General features: G+C 35.9%; 1 protein-coding gene across 1 annotated transcript in view; it reads left to right on the plus strand.

Moving 5' to 3' along the window:
• The window catches only part of MED4 (mediator complex subunit 4), a 38,226-nt gene extending 19,759 nt beyond the window's left edge, over window positions 1-18,467 (plus strand). The window contains exons 3-7 of the mRNA XM_027848227.1: window positions 2,717-2,887; window positions 5,851-5,908; window positions 7,031-7,117; window positions 10,539-10,670; window positions 16,045-18,467. Coding sequence (XP_027704028.1) covers window positions 2,717-2,887; window positions 5,851-5,908; window positions 7,031-7,117; window positions 10,539-10,670; window positions 16,045-16,217 — 621 coding nt within the window. The 3' untranslated portion in view covers window positions 16,218-18,467. The remainder of the gene's footprint in view (window positions 1-2,716; window positions 2,888-5,850; window positions 5,909-7,030; window positions 7,118-10,538; window positions 10,671-16,044) is intronic.
• The last annotated feature ends 2,568 nt before the right edge of the window (window positions 18,468-21,035 follow it).

Here is a 21,035-nt window from a genome sequence, read left to right on the forward strand (position 1 = left end):
CACACACACACACACACACACACACACACACACACACACACACACACTCTTAAAGCCAGAAAGACCTTAAATATCATTTAACTCCCTTATTTTCTTTTTTTGGTTATTTTCTTTCTTACTATGAACTTAATTATCAACAAATACAAACATTTCAATATGCCTAGAAGAATGAAAAAGAGTGTTGTTTAAAACACTTTATATTACAAATGAGGAAACTAAGGCACAGAAAGTTACCTACAGTTGGACAATAGGTTAGTCATAGTACCAGTTAATACTGTAATTACTGTAATTACTGTACAGTAATTCGGTGCTCTTTACTGAACCCCAAACCTAACTTAGTCCTTCTTAACTTTCTTTAGAGGTGTACCAAATCCAGTAAAATTCTCTGTATAAAAGTTATGGAATGGACATGAAGCAGTAAGCACTGGCCATTTGAAATAGAAACTGAATAGCTGGCAAGGAGGATAGAGTGCTGGGCCTGGAGTTAAGAAGTTCTGAGTCCAAATCCAGCCTCAGATGCTAACTTGCTGTGACCTTGGACAAATATCACTTAACCTTTTTTTTTTTTTTTGAAATGGTTGAAATTCTTTATTCTAAGGGTTGGCTGTCTGTGATAGTGACAAAGGGAACCACTGGCAATGTAAAAATAAAAGATAACAATAAAATTAGTTTTAAAAGAAAATATAAGAAAAGGGGTTCTTAGTCATTTTGTGTCATCAATCCCTTTGACAGTCTGGTGAAACCTATAGCACTTAACCTTTTTACCTCAGTTACCTCAACTATAAAATAGGGATAATAAGTAATAGCACATACCTCTTAGTTGTTGTCAGGATCAAATGAGATAATATTTGCAAAACAATTAGCACAATGCCTGGCACCTAGTAGGCACTATGTAAATATTTCACTTTATTTTGTCAGTAATGACTTAAAATTATATTTCTAATAATTGAGGCCCAGATCTCTCCTAATTGGAAAGGGAATTGAAATGATACATTTTGAAATGACATTTTGGAGTGTCACTAGTCTTGACAGGAAGCAGTTTATCATTGCATAGTTAAAAAATATATATATACGTATCTCATGTTTTAAACCCCAAGTTGCTCTGGAAAATGAGAAAAGTAGAGAAAAAAAATAGAGACCACAGTGATCCATATTAAGCTTGTAGTTCCCACCCCACCTACCCACCTCCCATTTTAATTTGCACAAAACCTAAGTACAACCTATAATCATGTTCTTAGCACCAGAGATAAAAAGTGGTTTAGATGAGGCCTTAGGAACTACAAAGAACTTCAGTGCACATTTCTAACATTCATTTTTTAATTTTGAATTCCAAATTCTCCCCCTCCCTGCCATCCATTGAGAAGGCAAGCATATGACCCTCATTATACATGTGAAGTCATGCCAAACATATTTCCATATTAGCTATGTTGCCCCCCCCCGCCAAAAAAAAAGGCAAGAAAAATAAGGAAAATGGAAATAAATGTTTCAGTCTGCACTTAGAGTTCATCATTGTCTCTTTGGAGGAGGACAGCATCCCTCATCGTGAATTCTTTGGAATTGTTGCAGATCATTATATTCATCAGAATAACCGAGTCTTTATAGTTGATCATTGTTACAATATTGCTGTTACTGTGTCCAGTGTTCTCCCAAGTTCTGCTCAGTTCATTTTGCATCAGTTCACATAAGTCTTCCCTGGTTTTTCTGAAATCATCCTCTTTGTCATTTCTTAAAGCATAATAATATTCCATCACAGTCATATACCACGACTTGTTCAGCCATTCCCCAATTGATGGGCATCCCTTCTATTTCCAGTTCTTTGTCACTACAAAAATTCCTGCTGTAAATATTTTTGTACATATGGGCCCTTTTCCTTTTTCTTTGATCTCTTTGAGATTTCAGTATACTTTTATAGCTTTTGTAAGAGTCACCCATCCTTCTCAATAAGTGACTGTGACTATCTTGTGGACTTTTAATTTTGAGAGGGACCTAGAGATGGCAGGTGACTTAGTTTGGTAAAAAATGTGGATGACCATATTGAAAAAAAAATCTATTATTTAGCAGTTAATAAAATAACTCTGTATTTGTAAAAACCTTTACTATTTAATCTTTAAACAATAATAAATGCTTCAAGAAAAAACTTCAAAAGCAGAATTCAGATTTTTTTTTCCAAAAGGAAGCTGCCCCAAACAGAAAAAAGAAGGAACTATCCCAGAGCTCATCTATTTGTTGGATTTTAACTACAGTTAAAAGACGTTATCTCATGAATCTCTTGCCTTTAGTTTTAAAAATGCTGCCTTTCAAAAGTAATAAAGTATGATAACATCATGAAGTGACTAAAGAAGAGTAGTTAGGATTAAATGAATAAAACATTTATTATTTGAATTGAATTTAAAGAGCATGTATATAATATATATATATTCATCAATATTGTATTATTATCTTTTAGTATATACCAGTTTTGTTTTTCTTACATGGAGATTTCATTTTAGAGTCATTTGGTGTAGCCTGTTGTCTATACCAATATTATATCTTATCTTTAGTATTTACCTTTATTCAGTGCTTGTAGAAAAGGGACATTTTTTAATTTTAAGAGATACAAAATAATTTTAAAGTGCAGAGATTACAATATAGCAAAATTAGTAACACGTTAAGATATTTGTTTGGAATATGGTTCTTAATAATATGATACTTGATTAAACTAAATATTTTCTGACAGATTATAGAGTTGTTAATTCATAGAGATGGGGAGTTTCAAGAACTAATGAAATTGGCACTTGAACAAGGAAAAGTTCATCATGAAATGCAACTACTAGAAAAAGAAGTAGAGAAGAGAGATAGTGACATTCAACAATTACAGAAACAGCTGAAGGAAGCAGAGCAGATATTGGTAAGTGCTAGATGAAGAATCTTCATAGTGGAATGTAAGCTTGTATGACCCATGAAGCTTGGCCCAAAAATTCCCATTAATGAATAACCTGAAATAATCAGTTTTCTAAATCTTGAAAGATCAGATCTTAACTGAGAGAAAAGACTAGACTAGACTAGGGATAAAGCGAAGGGTAGAGAGAATTCTAACTAGGGAAAATTCCTAAGATAAACTTACTTCCTTCAATAATACCCCAAAAGTCAGACTTCCAGGTTCTTTAACCCTGAGGAACATAGCTGTGAACCCTCTGAGGAGGCTTCTAAGTAGCAGAAATAGGTATTATCAATCCCATTCATTAAAGCCGATTTGCTTTATGCTCATTAAAAAAAACCACGTGTGGTTTCTTAGCCCACATCAATACTAAAGTAGAAGGGAGGTGAGACATTTCTGCTGTTAGACGTGCTGAAATTAGTGACTAGTGCAGACAGCAGTCATTAAGGATTGAAAAAAAAACTAAAAAGATAGAAATTTAGAAAAGCATAGTATCCTGGGGCTCTATAATGTTGAATTAAACATACGACAATAATATCTGATGATATTATTAAATTACAGCACAAAACAATAATTAATGTTTATAATCATGATCCTAATTCATCAAGAAAAGGTGAGATTTATTTAACACACTCAGAGAAGGCAAAGAAATATATACTGTGTTTTAGAAATGTCTATTAAAAAGTGGTCAAATTTTGATTGACAAATAGGTATTGTATATAGCTCCCTTTGATATATAATTAATAGTAGTCATTCCTTCATGATATAAAATAAATGAGTTAGCAGATTACAGGTACAAGGTCCAATCTTACCCAGTGTAGAAGATGTCTCTGCCTTAGGTTATTTTCTCCAGTCTTGATCTGTTTAGCTACTGTAACCTACCTTTGGGGCAAAGAGACTTGGAGAAGAGGACTCCCAGGTTCCCCTTTCCTCTTCTTTTGGAGAGCTGGAAAAACAGAAAGAAGGGACTGGTGAGTAGAACATGAAATTGGGTAAGCAGAGATAAACCATGACAGGTTATCCAAAGAGCTGGACTGATACTGCCCTATGACAGAAGCAAGAGCCTCCGTGCCAGGGACCCACAATTCTAGGCAGGTGAGAACTGGCCCAAAGGACGGATCAGAATCTCCTACTTTCTCTGCTAGAGCTATGGGCAAGCTTGTCACTTTGTTAAACAACTAAGATCTCATTTACCTACTGAAAAAATCCTATTAGCCTATGAAAATGCTCAGCTCTGTGTAAGTGTGTTATTTAAGTCTAATAGAGAACAAATAAGGGAAGGAGCACTTTTTATTCTAGAGAGAGCAGAGGTTTGGTCATCGGGAGATAATCTGTAGGCCAGAGCTGTTAGGACCACACTACTGGGGCTTATTTCTAGGAGCATCTGAATCCTGATTATACCTAGCAGTCTTGTACAGTTTAATAGAGCTAGCTGTCCTCTCTCTTTGCCCTAAAGGCTTCAGTCCCCAAATCAGCTCCAGTTCTTCAAACTTTTTCTCTTCCTGGAATAAGGAACATTCTCATCTTATCTTCTGTTTCCATCTGTTTGTAAGCCTAGAGTACACTGCTTAGCATTTTTTCCGGCCATTGGGGTTTTATTTTAGGTAAATGAGATCTGAAAGCAACAGATAAGGAATCCATAAGCTTGCCCACCTGGCTAACCTAAAGGGGGAAAGAAAGCTTTGCTAGAGGAAGTACAAGAGAGTCCCTGATCTGTGCCTTGAGCCTTCAAGCTTTAACTTAAGTCTCTTCTTCCTGCTTTTCTGGTTCTCCAAAAGAAAGAGTAGGGTAAGCATGGGAGCCCCTGCTTTAAGTCTCTTTGGCCCGAAGGCCATCTCCACTACCTTTTGTTGCTATCCTTGGCTCCAGGTTAAAATAATTTCTCTTAGCTTGCTTAGCCCTTGGAGAAGTAAGATCCTTCTTGGTTGGCACAGCTCCTAATTTTAAAGCAAAACTTCGATCCAAGTGATGTCTTGATGCTTGGCACTCTTTCTTTCTCCCTGAACTCAACAATCAGAAATCTTCCTGAACTGAATTGTGTCTATTATCTTAACTTTCTAAATTTTCATCCTCCTGCATTTGTGTTAGCTAACTTAATCCTAGATTCCTTTCTGCCCTCTCTGACTCATTTTTTTCCTCATTGAAATTTCAGTCTCCATACTTTATTCCTTTCCAACTATTTACATCAACTCCATAATTTCTTACTTGCTTAGCCTTCTGAATAGCTAATGCTAACTCATCACAATAACATAGAGAAGTTCCATTAACACGTCAAAAGTGATTTATATGATAAACATTTAAAATTTGAAGGCAAAATCCATAAGTACTATAGTAATTTCATTAGTTTTATACATCTAGTTTACCTTGGAGGAATATTTTTCTCATTTGGACTACGTAATTGTAGTTTTAAAACATCTATTTGGATAGACGTAATGTTGTACATGAAAGAAATCCCTTGCTTTGGCCTGGTTATCTGTTTAAATATCTTGAACCCTGAAGAATAGGACTCTTTTTTGCATGTAGGTTATCAATATCATCTATTTGTTTGAACCTTTTGCATGTCATATAGTTAGTGTCAATGTTCTTGAATTTCAAAGTGAGTCCCTTTTGTTCAGGCAGTAGTTTATTTTATAGGAAGAGTTATAATCTAGGAATAGATTCCATAAACAAAAAAATTTAATTTTGATAATAGAAGTGCTAACAGAACACTGATTCTTAAAATTTTGTTTTTGTTTTTGGGTTTGTTTTTTTTTGCAGGTTGGCTCTATATTTAGTTTGCTAGCTGGTATTTTATAAAAAGTTATGGGTATTTCTAAATATTCCATATTTATCTGATGGGATTAAAACTAACAGATTTTTTTTTGTATTGAGTCGAGAAATATAACTAACATGATTGTAAATAAGACATCTTTATTTTTCTTTATTTAAATTAGGCAACAGCTGTTTATCAAGCAAAAGAAAAACTCAAATCCATAGATAAAGCAAGAAAAGGTTTGTACAATGAGAAAACTGACCTAGCTATGTATGTATTTTTATATATACTTGTCTCCCTCATTAGAATGTAAAATCATCATGAGTAAGGATTGTTTCAATCTTTGTACTTGTATCCCTAGAACCCAGCACTCTATCTGGCACAGGGGTAAGTGCTTAATAGATAAAATTGTTGGTTGATTGACAAAGAAGTAATAGGGTAATGATTATAATTTGATATTGTTAAAATGTACTATAGATTCTGAGAATGCTTTTCTGTATTTATAAAATGTTACCATGTAAATATTTAAGGACTTTTAAATCCTTTATTGACCAGTTTTTGGTTAACACTTTGATCTCTCTCTACAATATTGAATCCTGCTTACTTTACTTTCAGTTTAATATAGTCTGTTGAGTGTCTTTATATTTGGTTGGTCCTACAATAGGCCCTGTGAAAGGTACAGAGGTAGCATAAGACATTGTTTCTCCTTTACAAGGAAATGACAGTTTAGTTACAGCAGTGCACTCAAGTAATAGTTATAATGATAGTACAAGATAGTATGTGACTAAATGCAAAAATGAATGGTACAAACGATAAGTAAACTATAAATTGAGAGAGGAGAATAATTTGGTCTTGAAAAGTGTCTATTTGGACTCATCCTTGAATAAGCCGCAAGAGGAAGGGGGAGGGTTTTCCAGGCAGGAGAATAATATGAGCAAAGGCATATAGGCCCGAATGAGTATGACTTGTTTATAGAACAGTGCTTGATAATTTGGAATGGCCTTAGGTCTGTGCACCTCTTTATTAGGTTGTATCTCTCTATCTGCTTCTCACAATGCCTCTAATTCAAGTATCAGGATCATCTGTATGGAAGGCCCTGCATTAGACCCTGGGGATACAAGGAAAACCATCCCCGACCCTCAAGAAACTTTCATGATGCTAACATTCTATATCATATTTTGTTGGGCGGTTGTAAGAACTTTTGCTCATTTTCAGCCAAGTTAATACAAAATATATGCAGATGCTGGAAATATTAAAGTATGGAGAAACTCAAGCATCATGGATTATCTTGCTTTTGATAGGTGGTAAAATTGAATGTGTCCTCTTTACATGTGATTAGGTTAAAATGTTTTCTCTTTCAGGTGCCATCTCTTCTGAAGAAATAATTAAGTACGCACATAGAATCAGTGCAAGTAATGCTGTGTGTGCCCCACTAACATGGGTCCCAGGTAAAAAAAAATTCTTCTATGCCAGATATTCGTGTGTTGAACAGCTTTCACGAGACTTAGATAAAAATAGAAAAGTAGATTAAAGTGTATAAAACACACTTATCCCAGGAAATAACTTTTTTTAACAACAGTTGTCATTTTAAGCTTCTTATGTAACAGTCACATGGAAGGTATGGTTTGCAAATTATAGGCCATTATAGGACACTCTATAGTAAAAAGTAGTTATCTGAGGACCTTTGTCCTAGAATTCACACTCCTAGAGTAATTTCACAACTGGAAGTAGTAGGAAAACTACCCCTTTTGGTAGCAAAGAGAGTTTCCTTATAGCACCCACCAAAGAACCCAGCACAGAAAAATGCCCGCAAAGAGAGAAGTAGACATCTAGCAGTATACATCTCCAGACTGTGAGCAGCAAACATGAGAATCACCTGTTGACACCAGCCAAAAGGTAAGGGAATGTTGATCATAATCAGCCAGGGGTAGCTATTCATTCGTTAGTAATTGTTCCTGGATGAGGAAGCAGGGTTAGGATCTCATATTTCTAAAAATCATTTTCCTAGCTGTAGATGTCACCTCATTAATTCAACCAGTGAGTCTGGGTGATTTAAATATGAAGTGGTTATTACAAAGGAGATTTTATGAGAAAATTGATCTATCGTACAAACACTATGTAAAATTTTAGATCACATAACGTTAAAGCTTTTTTTTTTTTACTGCTACATGTTCTTCAGTACTGTTTAAATTGGGGAGGGTGGGTAGAGTGATGTTGTTTTTAATCCTGTTTAAAGTTATATATTAAAGAGAGTTTGCTAAAATTTGACCTGGTGTCATGGATACAGAAGTATCATCACCTGGTATGAAGTAATTCGGGGATTTGGAGCAAATCCCATCCTTCCTGCCCCCTCAGATATAGCTGTAATACAAAGGAGAGAAATAGAGGTCTGGGTACACACTGGCAAGAATTTGCTTGTGATCTACGAAGTTAGCAGTGCAGCAGTCATCAGTGATGTGTTTAGTGGTTTTTTGCCAGTAAGAGAATAATAGCAATGGTTATGGGATGACAGTTTCTGCGGGACAAGAAAGCATTTTGGAAGAAGATTGCCTTAGACTTCGATTCACTAAATCAAATTTTGTAGAAAAGTGTTTATGTTATACTGCCCAAGTGATCATATACTTCACTCTAGCTTGAGGATAAGGAGGGAAGTTATCAAAAAGCAAGCTAACATCTTTCAAAAAAGCAAGTTTCAAAAAACAAAACAAACAAAAAGAAAAAAGAAAGCAAGTTTCAGGGAGCAGCCAGGTGGTGCAATGGATAGAGTACCAATCCTAGAGTCAGGAGGACCTGAGTTCAAATCTGGCCTCAGACACATGACACTTACTAGCTGTGTGACCCTGGGCAAGTCACTTAACCCCATTGCCTAGCCAAAAACAAACAAACAAAAAAAAGAAAGAAAGAAAGTTTCAGGGCCTCTCCTGGGGTTAGTATCTTTTTGGCCCTATGTATCTTATCTCTGTCTTCATCTTTAGTACTTCACAAGAATTATATCCTAATACTGAAGCCATCATATAGCTATTCTATCATCTTTTCTCCACACTTTCAAGATTTCTGTGTTCTGTTTCTTAAGGCATCATATCATGATATGATATACTGAATGAAATTATATTGTTTTCTGTCCTCAGACAAGCTACAAGTTTGGAAATTATTTCCCTCCATTGTTTATAAATTCCCTTTAGGAGTGTCTCCTAAAATAATGGGACTTTTTTTTTTTCTTTTGCTATCTAGGGATGAGCATACTACCACGTGCCAAACTTCTTTAGAGAAAAACTAGAGATAAATAGGAAGCATAAGAATGAGTTTTTAGAGTTAAATTTAGTTTACTCTTAAATATCCTAGGATACTGATCTTTGCATGCCACTGAACAGATGAATTTTATATCACAGAATTCAAACTAGCATGAGGGCTTTTCTTTTTTTGTTTTTTTCCAATTTTTTTAACATTTTTATTTAAAGTTTTGAATTCCAAATTCTATCCCTCCTTCCCCTTCCTGAGAAGGTAATTAATCAGATATAGGTTATACATGTGCAGTTATGTAAAACATTTCCGTATTAGTCATTTTGTACAAAAAGATTCAAATAAAAGAAAGAAAGTGAAAAATAGCATGCTTCAATCTATATTCAATCAATATCAGTTTTTTCTCTGGAGGTGGATAGTATGGATTATTAGCCCTTTGGGATTGTCTTGGATCATTGTGTTGCTGAAAATAGCTAAGTCATTCATAGTTCTTCATTGAACAATATTGCTGTTACTCTGTACAATGTTCTCTTGGTTCTGTTTACCCCACTATGCAAAAGTTCATGTAAGTCTTTCCAGGTTTTTCTAAAATCATCCTGCTTGTCATTTTTTTTTCCTTAATAGTATTTTATTTTGGGGCAACTAGGTGGCACAGTGCATAGAGTTCTGGCCTTGGAGTCAGGAGGACCTGAGTTCAAATCCAGCCTCACTTGACCCTTCCTAGTTTTGTGACCCTGGGCAAGTCATTTAACTCCAATTGCCTCACCAAAAAAAAGGGAAAAAAAAAATTGGGAAAAAAAATAGTATTTTATTTTTTTCCAATTACATGTACAGATAATTTTCAACATTCATTTTTGTAAGATTTTGAGTTCCAAATTTTTTTCTCCCTGCTCTCTGTCCAAGACAGCAGGCAATCTGATAGAAGTTATACATGTACAATTATGTTAAACATATTGCCACATTAGTCATGTTGTGAAAGAAGAATCAAAACAAAAGGGCAAAACCACTTTTAGAAAGAAAAATAACAAAAAAGTGGAAATAATATGCTTTGTTCTGCATTCAGACTCTGTAGTTGTTTCTCTGGATGTAGTTAGCATTTTCCAGCACAAGTCTTTTGGAATTGCCTTGGATCATTATGTATTGCTGAGAAGAACTAAGTCTATCATAGTTGATCATTGCACAGTATTTCTGTTACTGTGTACAATATTCTCCTGGTTCTGCTCACTTTCCTCAGCATCAGTTCATGTTAAGTCTTTCCAGGTTTTTCTGAAATCTGCCTGCTCGTCATTTCTTATAGAACAATAGTATTCCATTACATTCATATACCATAACTTGTTCAACCATTCCCTAATTGATGGGCATCCCCTCAATTTCCAATTCTTTGCCACCACAAAAAGAACTGCTATAAATATTTTTGTACAAATAGGTCCTTTTCCCATTTTTTGGATGTCTTTGGGATATGCTGGATCAAAAGGTATGCACAATTTTATAGTGTTTTGGGCATAGTTCCAAATTGCTGTCCAGAAATGTTGAATCAGTTCATGTGAGTGCTTTTCTAAGTACAACAAGGTATATGATGTTTGTTTTTTTTTTAACGTTATTAAGATAAAAACTATGTTTCATTTTAAGGGGACCCACGGCGACCATACCCAACTGATTTAGAAATGAGAAGCGGATTGTTGGGTCAGATGAATAATCCATCCACTAACGGTGTGAATGGCCATTTACCAGGGGATGCACTTGCAGCAGGCAGGTTGCCAGGTAATATTCATTGTTGACATTTTTTACCCAATTTTTTAACATTTTTATTTAAAGTTTTGAGTTCCTAATTCTATCCTCTCCCTCCTCTCCCTAAGGCGATAAACAATCAGAAATAGGTTATATATGTGCAATTATGTAAAAGATTTCTATAATAATAAGCTTCAAATGAGAAAAAAAATGAAAGAAAAAGTGAAAAATAGCGTGCTTCAGTCTATATTCAATCAATATCAGTTCTTTCTCTGGAAGCGGATAGTATGCTTTATCATTAGTCTTTTGTGATTTTCTTGGATCATTGTATTACTGAGAATAGCTAAGTCATTCAGAGTTCTTCATTGAACAATATTGCTGTTACTGTGTGCAACATAATCGTAGCTCTGTTCACCTCACTGTGCTCTTCACTATGTTCATGTAAGTCTTTCTAGGTTTTTCTAAAATCATCCTACTTGTCATTTCTTACAGCACAATAATATTCCATTACAATCATATACCACATCTTGGTTAAGCCATTCCCCAATTAATGGCCATCCCTTTGATTTCCAATTCTTAGCCACCACAAAAAGAGCTGCTATAACATTTTTTGTACAAATAAGTCCTTTTCCCTTTTTTTGAATGTCTTTGGGATATAGAACTAGCAGTGGTATTGCTAGATCAAAGGGTATGCACAGTTTTTAATAGCCCTTTGGGCATAGTTCCAAATTGTTCTGCAGAATGGTTGGATTCACTCCCAAATCCACCAGCAGTGCGTTACTGTCCTAGTTTTCCCACATCCCCACCAACATCCAACATTTCCCTTTTTTGTCATATTAGCCACTGTGATAGGTGTGAGGTGGTACCTCAGAGCTGTTTTAATTTGCATTTCTCTGATCAGTAGTGAATATAGAACATTTTTTCATATGACTATAGATAGTTTTGATTTCTTTGTCTAAAAAAGCCTGTTCATAGTCTTTGATGATTTATCAATTGGGGAATGACTTGTATTTTTATAAATTAGATTCAGTTCTCTATGTATTTGAGAAATGAGACCTTTATCAGAGATAACTTGTTGCAAAATTTTCCCCGTTTTCTGCTTTCCTTATAATTTTGGTTGCATTGGTTTTATTTATGCAAAAACTTTTTATATAATCAAAATAATCTATTTTGTAATGCTCTCTATATCTTCTTTGATCCTAAATTCTTCCTTATCCATAAATCTGACAGATAAACTTTTCCATGCTCTCTTAGTTTGCTTATGGTATCACCCTTTATGTGTGAGTCATGTAGCTATTTTGACCTTATCTTGTTATATGGTGTGAGATTTTGGTCTATACCTATATTGTTTTTCCACTTTTCCCAGCAGTTTTTGTTAAATAATGAGTATTTGTTCCAAAAGCTTGGATGTTTGGGTTTATCATATACTAGATTACTATGGTCATTTACTATAATGTACCTAATTTATTCCACTGATCCTCCATTCTTTTTCTTAGCCAGTACCATATTATTTTGATAATTACTGCTTTATAATACAATTTGAGATCTGGGTTGGCTTGACTACCTTCCTTCGCTTTTTTTTTTCATTGATTCCCTTGATATCTTTGAGCTTTTGTTCTTCCAGATGAATTTTTTAAATTATTTTTTCTAGTTTATTTATAAAATGAGTTTTGGTAGTTTGATTGGTATGGCACTGAATAAATAGGTTAATTTAGATAGAATTGACATTTTTATTATATTGGCTCAGCCTACCCATGAGCAATTAATGTTTTTCCAATTGTGCAGATCTGACTTTATTTGTGTGAAAAGTATTTTATAGTTGTGTTCATATAGTTCCTGGGTTTGTCTTGGCAGGTAGACTCCCAAGTATTTATATTGTCTGCAGTTATTTTAAATGGAATTTCTCTATTTCTTGCTGCTGGATTCTATTGGTAATATATAAAAATGCTGATGATTTATGTGGGTTTATTTTGTATCCTGCAACTTTGCTAAAGTTGTTAATAATTTCAAGTAGTTTTTTAGTTGGTTCTCTAGGATTTTCTAAGTATAGTGTCATATCGTCTGCAAAGAGTGCTGGTTTTGTTTCTTCGTGGTCTATTCCAATTTCTTTCGTTTCTTTTTCTTCTTTTACTGCTACAGCTAACATTTCTAGTACAGTATTAAATAATAGAGGTGATAATGGGCATCCTTGCTTCACCCCTGATTGTATTGGGAAGGCTTCTGACTTACTCCCATTACAGATAATGCTTGCTGATGATTTTAGGTAAATATTACTTATCATTTTGAGGTAGCTTCATTTATTCCTATGCTCTCTAGTGTTTTTAATAGCAGTGGGTGCTGTATTTTGTCAAAGGCTTTTTCGGCATCTCTTGAGATGGTCATATGATTTCTGTTGGTTTTATCATCGATATGGTCATTTATGCTGATAGTTTTCCTTATTTGAACCAGCCCTGCGTTCCTGGTATGAATCCCACTTGGTCATAGCTCATGATCCTTGTGATATGTTGCTGCAGTATCCTTGCTAGTATTTTATTTAAAATTTTTACATCGATAATCATTAGGGAAAGTGGTCTATAATTTTCTTTCTCTGTTTTGGCTCCTCCTGCTCTGGATGTCAGCACCATATTTGTGTCATAAAAGGAATTTGGTAGAACTCCTTCTTCACTCATTTTTCCAAATACTTTATATAGTATTGGGATTAATTGTTTAAATGTTTGGTAGAATTCGCTTGTGAATCTATCTGGTCTTGGGGATTTTTTTTTAGGAAGTCCATTAATGGCTTGTTCAATTTCTTTTTTTAACATTGGGTTATTTAAGTATTTTATTTCTTTTTCTTTTAATCTGGGTAATTTATGTTTTTGTAGATATTCATCCATTTCATTTAGATTGTCAAATTTATTGGCATATAATTGGGAAAACTAACTCCTAATTGTCTTAATTTCCTCTTCATTGGTGGTGAATTCATTCATTACATTTTTGATACCAGTAATTTGGCTTTCTTCTTTCCTTTTATTAATCAAATTAACCAATGGTTTATCTGTTTTATTGTTTTTGCCCCCATAAAACCGGTTCCTAGTTTTATTTATTAATCAGTGGTTTTCTTAACTTTCAGTTTTATTAATCTTTCCTTTGATTTTCAGGATTTCCAATTTGGTCTTTAATTGGGGATTTTTAATTTGTTCTTTTTTTATTTTTTTTAGTTGCATGCCCAGTTCATTCCTCTGCTTTTTTTCTATGTTGTTGATGTAAGCAATTAGAGATAAAATTTTCCCCTAAGTACTGCTTTGGCTGCATCCTATAAATTCTGGTATGTTGCTCATTGTTGTCATTTCCTTTAATGAAATTGTGATTTATTCTTTAACCCATTTGTTTTTTAGTATTAGATCATTTAATTTCCAATTCATTTTTAATCTTTCTTTCCATTGTCCATTATTGAATGTAATTTTTATTGCATTATGATCTGAAAAGGATGTGTTTACTATTTCTGCTTTTCTGCATTTGGTTGTGAGGTTTTTATGTCCTAATACATGATCAGTTTTTGTGTAAGTGCCATGTACTGCTGAGAAAAGGGTATATTCCTTTCTGTCCCCATTCAATTTCTCCAGAGGTCTATCATATCTCACTTTTCCAGAATTTTATTTGCCTTCTTATGAGAGGGAAAAGTTGAGGTCCCCCACTACAGTATAGTTTTATTATCTATTTCCTCCTGTAACTCATTCAGCTTCTTCAGAAATTTAGATGCTATACCATTTGGTGCATATGTTTTATATTGATATGATTTCATTGTCTATTTCAACAAGATATAGTTTCCTTCTTTATCTCTTTTCATTAGATCTATTTTTGCTTTTGCTTTGTCTGATTGCTACCTCTGGTTTTTTTACTTCAGCTAAAGCATAGTAGATTCTGCTCTGGTTCCTTACCTTTACCGTATGTGTGTCTCTCTGCTTCAAATGTGTTTCTTGTAAACAACGTATCATAGGAGTCTGGTTTTTAATACATTCTGCTATCTGCTTCAGTTTTATAGGAGAGTTCATCCCATTCACATTTATAGTTGTAACTCTGTATTTTCCTCTGTGCTATTTTTCACTTGTTTATTCCCACCCCTCTCTCTTACACCCCACCCTTTCCTTCCTCACAAGTGTTTTACTTCTGATCACTGCCTTCCCCAATGTACTCTTGCTTTTATCAGTCCCCCTCCCACCTCTTCTATTATTACCATTCCTTTTTACTTCCTTATAGGGTACAATAGATTTCTATATCTACCTGAGGGTGTATGTTATTGACTCTTTGAGCCAATTTTGATGAGAGTAAGGTTTAAGCTTTGCCCACCCATCCCCCTCCATTATAGTAGCTCTTTCGTGCCTCTTTTATGTGGAATAATTTACCCCATTCCATTTCCCCCCTCCTTCTTCTAGTGCCATTTTCTAATACCATTATTACACATCTATCTCTATACTAAACCTTAGTTATTTTCAACCCATCTTTGACATACACTTCCTGTTTTTAATCTCAACTTGGAGAGCTACAGTTGGTTTCCTGACATCTCTTCCTTTTGTGCCTCATTAAGTTAACAATCATAATCATAGATTAATTTTTATACTCTCCCATTCTTTCTGAGTCAAATTCCCTTGTAGATTATCTAACCATAGGAATAAGCCTCTTCAACTCCAAGGTGATTTAATCACTTTCTTCCAAGGTCCAATGCCATCTCCATGTTGTCAATTTATTCTTTCTTGTTGATCAGAGAAGTATTTACAGAAAAGCAGCTCCCCTCATTGCCACTTCTACATTCTAAATAATTACAATGACCAACCCTATTTTTGACACTTTATCATATTAGAAACACTTGATTTATATTTAAACATTTGGAACTTATTTAAAAATTCTTTATTTTAGCTGAATGCCAAGCATTGTATTTTCATAAAAGTGTGGTTTTATAACATGAATCGTTTTATCTGGCACATCTCTTTGGACAGCATTTTATGTTGTTGTTTAGTCATTACAATCATGTCTGACTCTTCATGATCCCATTTTGGGTTTTTTTGGCAAAGATACTAGAGTGGTTTACCATTTCCTTCTCCAGCTCATTTTACATATGAGGAACTGAAGCAAACAGGGTTAAGTGACTTGCCTACAGTCATACAGCAAGCATCTGAGGCTGGATTTGAACTCAGAAAGATGAGTCTTCCTGACTCCAGGCCTGGCACTCTATCCACTGTGCCACCTAGCTGCTTGGACACCCTACTCCCAGCTGATAAAATAGAACTCTTCCCTAATAAACATTAGATTTTTGTTATTTCTGTCAGGTTTTTCAGTTTGTCTGTTTGTTTGTTTTTGGTTACAGATAGTTTTCCCTGTTAAAAAGAAGATAGACAAATTGGATTAAAATGATATTTTTTTTTTCCAGATGTTCTTGCTCCACAATACCCATGGCAGTCAAGTGATATGTCAGTTAACATGTTGCCTCCAAATCACAGCAATGACTTTATGTTGGAGCCACCTGGGCACAATAAGGAAAATGAAGATGATGTGGAAGTCATGTCCACAGACTCCTCAAGTAGCAGCAGTGACTCTGATTAAGAGTCATGCCAGAGAAAAATGTACTACATCTGATCACAGAAATACTGAAACAAGCATGCAGAACCAAAAACCTGTAACAGTTGTCTATTGTGTAAATGTTCAGCCTGTTCAGTACCTCCGTGGACTTTGTTTTCATAATCAAAATCATGATTTCAGATCCAGCCCACCAGTACAAAGTATTTATTAAAGTGGTTGGTGTGACTTTTATTATTGGAGTATATTTTTCAGTTTTCTGGAGGATATGCCTTAAGAGCTGTCTTTTCCAGGCCTGTTCCAGTTATATTGGACTAATGTAACTGGATAGGAGGCTGTAGAAAAATGAATGACACTTAGGTGTTTTGCTAACAGCTCTACTGTCTCATAGATCTGTGAACTTATTACATGTTTTAAAGATATAACCAAACATCTCATTTGAAAGCAAAGTTTACTTACTGTCTTTTGCTTGAAAATTGTATTTCATTACTATCTCAAGAGTACAGTGATGAAGTGAGTTTCATGTGTAATTAACGTAAATGTTTTTGTAAATAAACTCACCATTGTACATTTAAAAGTATAAACAGTACTTTTAATGGAAGATGGGAAATTATTTCTGGTGGAATATATCTTATTCTGAATATTGATCATAATTTTGCACCAAGAAGGGAGTATTGGTGCATTCTAGGCATGGACAGGTTAGGAGGAGGAATAAATAGCTTGTGAAAAAGTATAGAAACAGGAGATCAAATGTAGGAGAAATATCTCCTAGGGCCCTGATCCATGCAAGTGAGACTAGTTTTTCCTTAGAAGTATTGAAAAACCATACTTGGGATTTCAATACATAGACAAGACACCTGGTGGCCTACATAAAACAATCAGCATACTGGGAGTCAGGAGCTTCTTCTTCAGGTTTCTGACTTAAAGACCACCATGACTAAGCCAAAACGGGGAAGCTGCAGTCAACTGAATTAATGCCATATGCTTGCTGAATATTCTTTCCATGCTACGGCTAACTAAACTTCCTTTGGTTAATTGTTAGATGGTGTAGAGAATGTCTCATTTTGTTCCAGTCCCAAACGTGAACCACCAGATTAGCCTGTCAGACCTGCCCTACAATATGAGGAAAATTAATATTATGCTGTGTTATTTAACAATATTACTCTGTAATCCATCTTTTTCCTCATTTTGTCACACCCCACTTCTGAAAGCAGTTTACCCTGAAGGGAGGGATTGAGCTAGGCCCTCTTCAGGGGATAAGTCTCTTATCCTTGCTTTCTAATTGAAGTTAGGGGTGACTTGGTCTACATAGGGGAGACCAAACCAGAGAATGACCTTGATTGAGATGGTTTTTGTTTTTCTGGCCAAGATTTCTGGAGGCAACTGGGTCTCATAAAGTAACTAGCATTCCTTAAATGTTAGGGAGGGGCCGCATCTGAAGGCTAGCCCACTTTCCTATCACCTGAAGATTAGTCCTGCCCCCCAGTGATGAAGTAATAGGGAGGAGCTGAGAACGTAACCCACCTCCTCATAAAAATGCCTGCTAATCTGGATAGCCTTGCACTTGCCAGGGGAGATCCCAGTGATGATTTGCCAGGCAAATCAGAAGGAAGATATAGTAGGTTTAAAAGGCCTTCACTCTGGAGGCCAACAAATGGAGGCAGGCCATGGACCCCTTTATTACCAGGTTGCATACCCCTATTAATAAATGATATCCTGCTTGGATAATTGCTTTAGTTTATCTTTTTGTTAAATTTCACTCGAGACAAACAGTTGCCGTAGTCATTAGGATTGTATTGGATGAGGTTGTGGCAGAAGTGTGATTCCCCGGGTGGCTTCCATGATTCTGGCAGTGTTGCATACTTCGAGGCATCCCCAATTGACCCCAGGAGGCTTAAGGAGCATTTTGTGGATATTCAGCAACTAGACAGATGTGAATGTGCCCAGCACCTTTAAGAATGACATCCCAGTGTATGCTGTAAACTCATTTGTAGAATTTTCAGTTTTTGTACTTAAAAGTAGTAGTGATCTCCTGACCCACTGGCTATGGTAGTTGGGTTCGTCTACTTCTCTGACTTGAATTTTGGGATTGTCTAAACTACTTGTGATTTTTTCATATGGCACTTGGGGGGGGGCGGCGCAATTGTAAATTGTGCCACATGGACTTTATTGGAATTCTTTGATGTAAGACTCTAGAGGAGACACTTAAATGTAGAAGAAAAACTCATTACTTGTTTGGCACAAATCAGTCAAAAATATTAAATAAGTCTAAGTATCTTTTGTTGTTGTGTTGATTTAGTTGCGTCCGATTCTTCGTGATACCATAATTGGAGTGTTCTTGGCAAAGATGCTATAGTGGTTTGCCATTTCCTTTTCCAGCTCATTTTACAGATGAAAAGAGAGGGAAATGGCATTAAATGACTTGTCCAGGGTCACACAACAAGGAAGTGTCTGAGGCCAGATTTGAACTCAGGAAGATGAATCTTCCTTACTTCAGGCTTGGCCCTCTATCTACTGCATCACCTACCTGCCCAATCCCAAGCATCTCTGCTTAGGGAGAAATACAAAGAGCAGTGTTTCCCCTGCTAGTTGTAAATCCTTTTGACCCAAACCATATTCTATTTACAATATTTACAGGCTTCAGGAGACATAAAATTCCAAAGGAAGATAAAACTTGGGTACAGTTTGCATCAGAATTTTTTAGTGATTTCGTAGGATCTTTGGTTTTAAAGCTGGAAGTAAATTCCCAGAGACCATCTAGGCCAAACCCCTTATTTCAGAGTTGAGGAAATAGGCTTAAGAAGAGACTGACTCAAGGTCATAGGTAGTAAGCATCAGAAATGGGATTTGAATACAGAACAATTGCAATTTAGGCATACCCTAGAGGATCTAAATCCATTCATTCTGCTCAAGGGTAGAGAAAGAGGTACTGCTCTTACATGATTAAAAGGAGGTCCCTTGTGTTTTATCTGGTTGTGATTGATTCTGTTTTTGGAGAGACCAGTGTTCCTCCCAGGACTTTGACTTGTTTCTAAAAATTGATTTGAGCTTTTGGTCAAAATAGTAAAAGGTTTCCAGACTAGACTACCGCAATGGTGTATCCTAATTTTTTATAACATACCTGAGGCCTAGGTGAGTGTACTTCCACAAAAAAATAATGTTTTATTACTCCCAAGGACCTAGAGACTTTTCTGAAATCAGAGCTGAGGAAATGTGCCAAATGTACTCATGTTGAGTTGCCAAGTACAGGGTAAGGTTACAACAGTTTTTAAAAGTGTAAAACAGTTTCAACTTCAATTTCTCTGAGTTGTAACCCCTCTGGGGCTTCCAGTGAAGTGTGGGAGAGGGTCCCTATAGAGTGGATCCCAGTGGATTCCTGGCTTAGGGTAGGGTGACAGGACTCTCTGTGGGAGTGAATCGACCTAACACACTGTAGCAGTGGCCAGACACCCCTTGCTTCGGATGGCATAGTGGGCTGAGGTGTGGGGGAGTAGCACAGGTCCCAGGGAAAGTAACAGTGCTACAGGTTTCAAGGATGGAATTGGGCAACAGCAAAGTCAAGTCTAATATAAACCTTTTTGCTTACTGTAACCTGGAACTGATGTACCCACACTGTGCCAGGATAGTATCCCATAATAATTGGGATTCCCAGTATGGCTTGGATATAATTAGAAGTGGTCCCTTGCTTTCTAAGGTGCCCCTTAGAAAAATGAGAACCATCACTGAGCGGAGGTCAAAGCCATGGTACTCCCAAGGAAGGGCAGGTCCTGGTTGATGGGCTAAGGAATACCTGGTGAGTGATAGTACAGGGTGATTCTCTGCACTGACATATCGACAGGCTGTGTGCAAAATAGTTATGAGCTCTTAGCCACTTCAAATATAGATTACTTTGACCCATGATGAGGATTGGCAAGTCTGTTGGAATCTATCTTCTCTGTGGACCTGATGTTTCTGGTGTGTTATTCCAACTGAAAATCACCCTTTTCCTTGGGAGACCCACCGTGAACAGCATAGATCTGTCATCATCTACCACACGGACAAAATTGTCAAGATAAGAAGCACTTTCAATGCCGAAAGGAAATTTGGGATTCCTGGTCTCCCATATTACCTCTATTAAGCTTTTCCAATGCTAGCTAAGACTTCTCACACCCCTTAGATGAGGGCTACATACCAGCAGCCCTAAAGCCTTTAAGTGATCCTTTAGAAAATGTTTAGGACCTTGCCTTGCCAAGGCTGGGGCATGGGAAGACAGTATCTCCAGGCTTGCTAGTTCTTCTTTTAAAAGGTATTGACCTCAAGGCCAACCGAGAAGCAGGGAAGTTGCACTGAACTGAATTAATACTGTTTCCTCGTTGATTCTTCTTTCCGTGCTATATGACTAAATAAGCTTCCTTTTAAAAAATATTTGATGGTCTACAAATGTCTCATTTTTCCCTGACCTACAACAGGGAGGTTCTCTAAGTAGGCCAGTTTGGTTGGAATGTAGAGTGCCAGGAGAACAACGTGAACTACCTGAGAAAGTTAGGCTGCAGTCAGGTCACACCTTGGAGGTCTCCAAGCCTGGAGGAAAGCTTTTGTTAAAGGATGGAGAAGAAGAGGTTGTGTCCTATATGAGACCAAATAACCGAAGCTAATTTAAACTAATAAAAATGCCTGTTCATGCGAACTTTATTATAAATCTAATATTGGGTGAGAAAGATGGAATTGTTTGCTATGGTGTTTTATGATTAGGACAACACTAAACGCCGGATTTCACATAAAATACTTCACATTCTTTATTTTCCATTTAACTGGGATTATTCCATAATACTTTCACCTACAAATTTTGAATTTTGCTTTCTAAGT

Source organism: Vombatus ursinus, unplaced genomic scaffold (assembly GCF_900497805.2).
Source record: "Vombatus ursinus unplaced genomic scaffold, bare-nosed wombat genome assembly UNPS02005659.1, whole genome shotgun sequence".
Taxonomy (NCBI): domain Eukaryota; kingdom Metazoa; phylum Chordata; class Mammalia; order Diprotodontia; family Vombatidae; genus Vombatus; species Vombatus ursinus.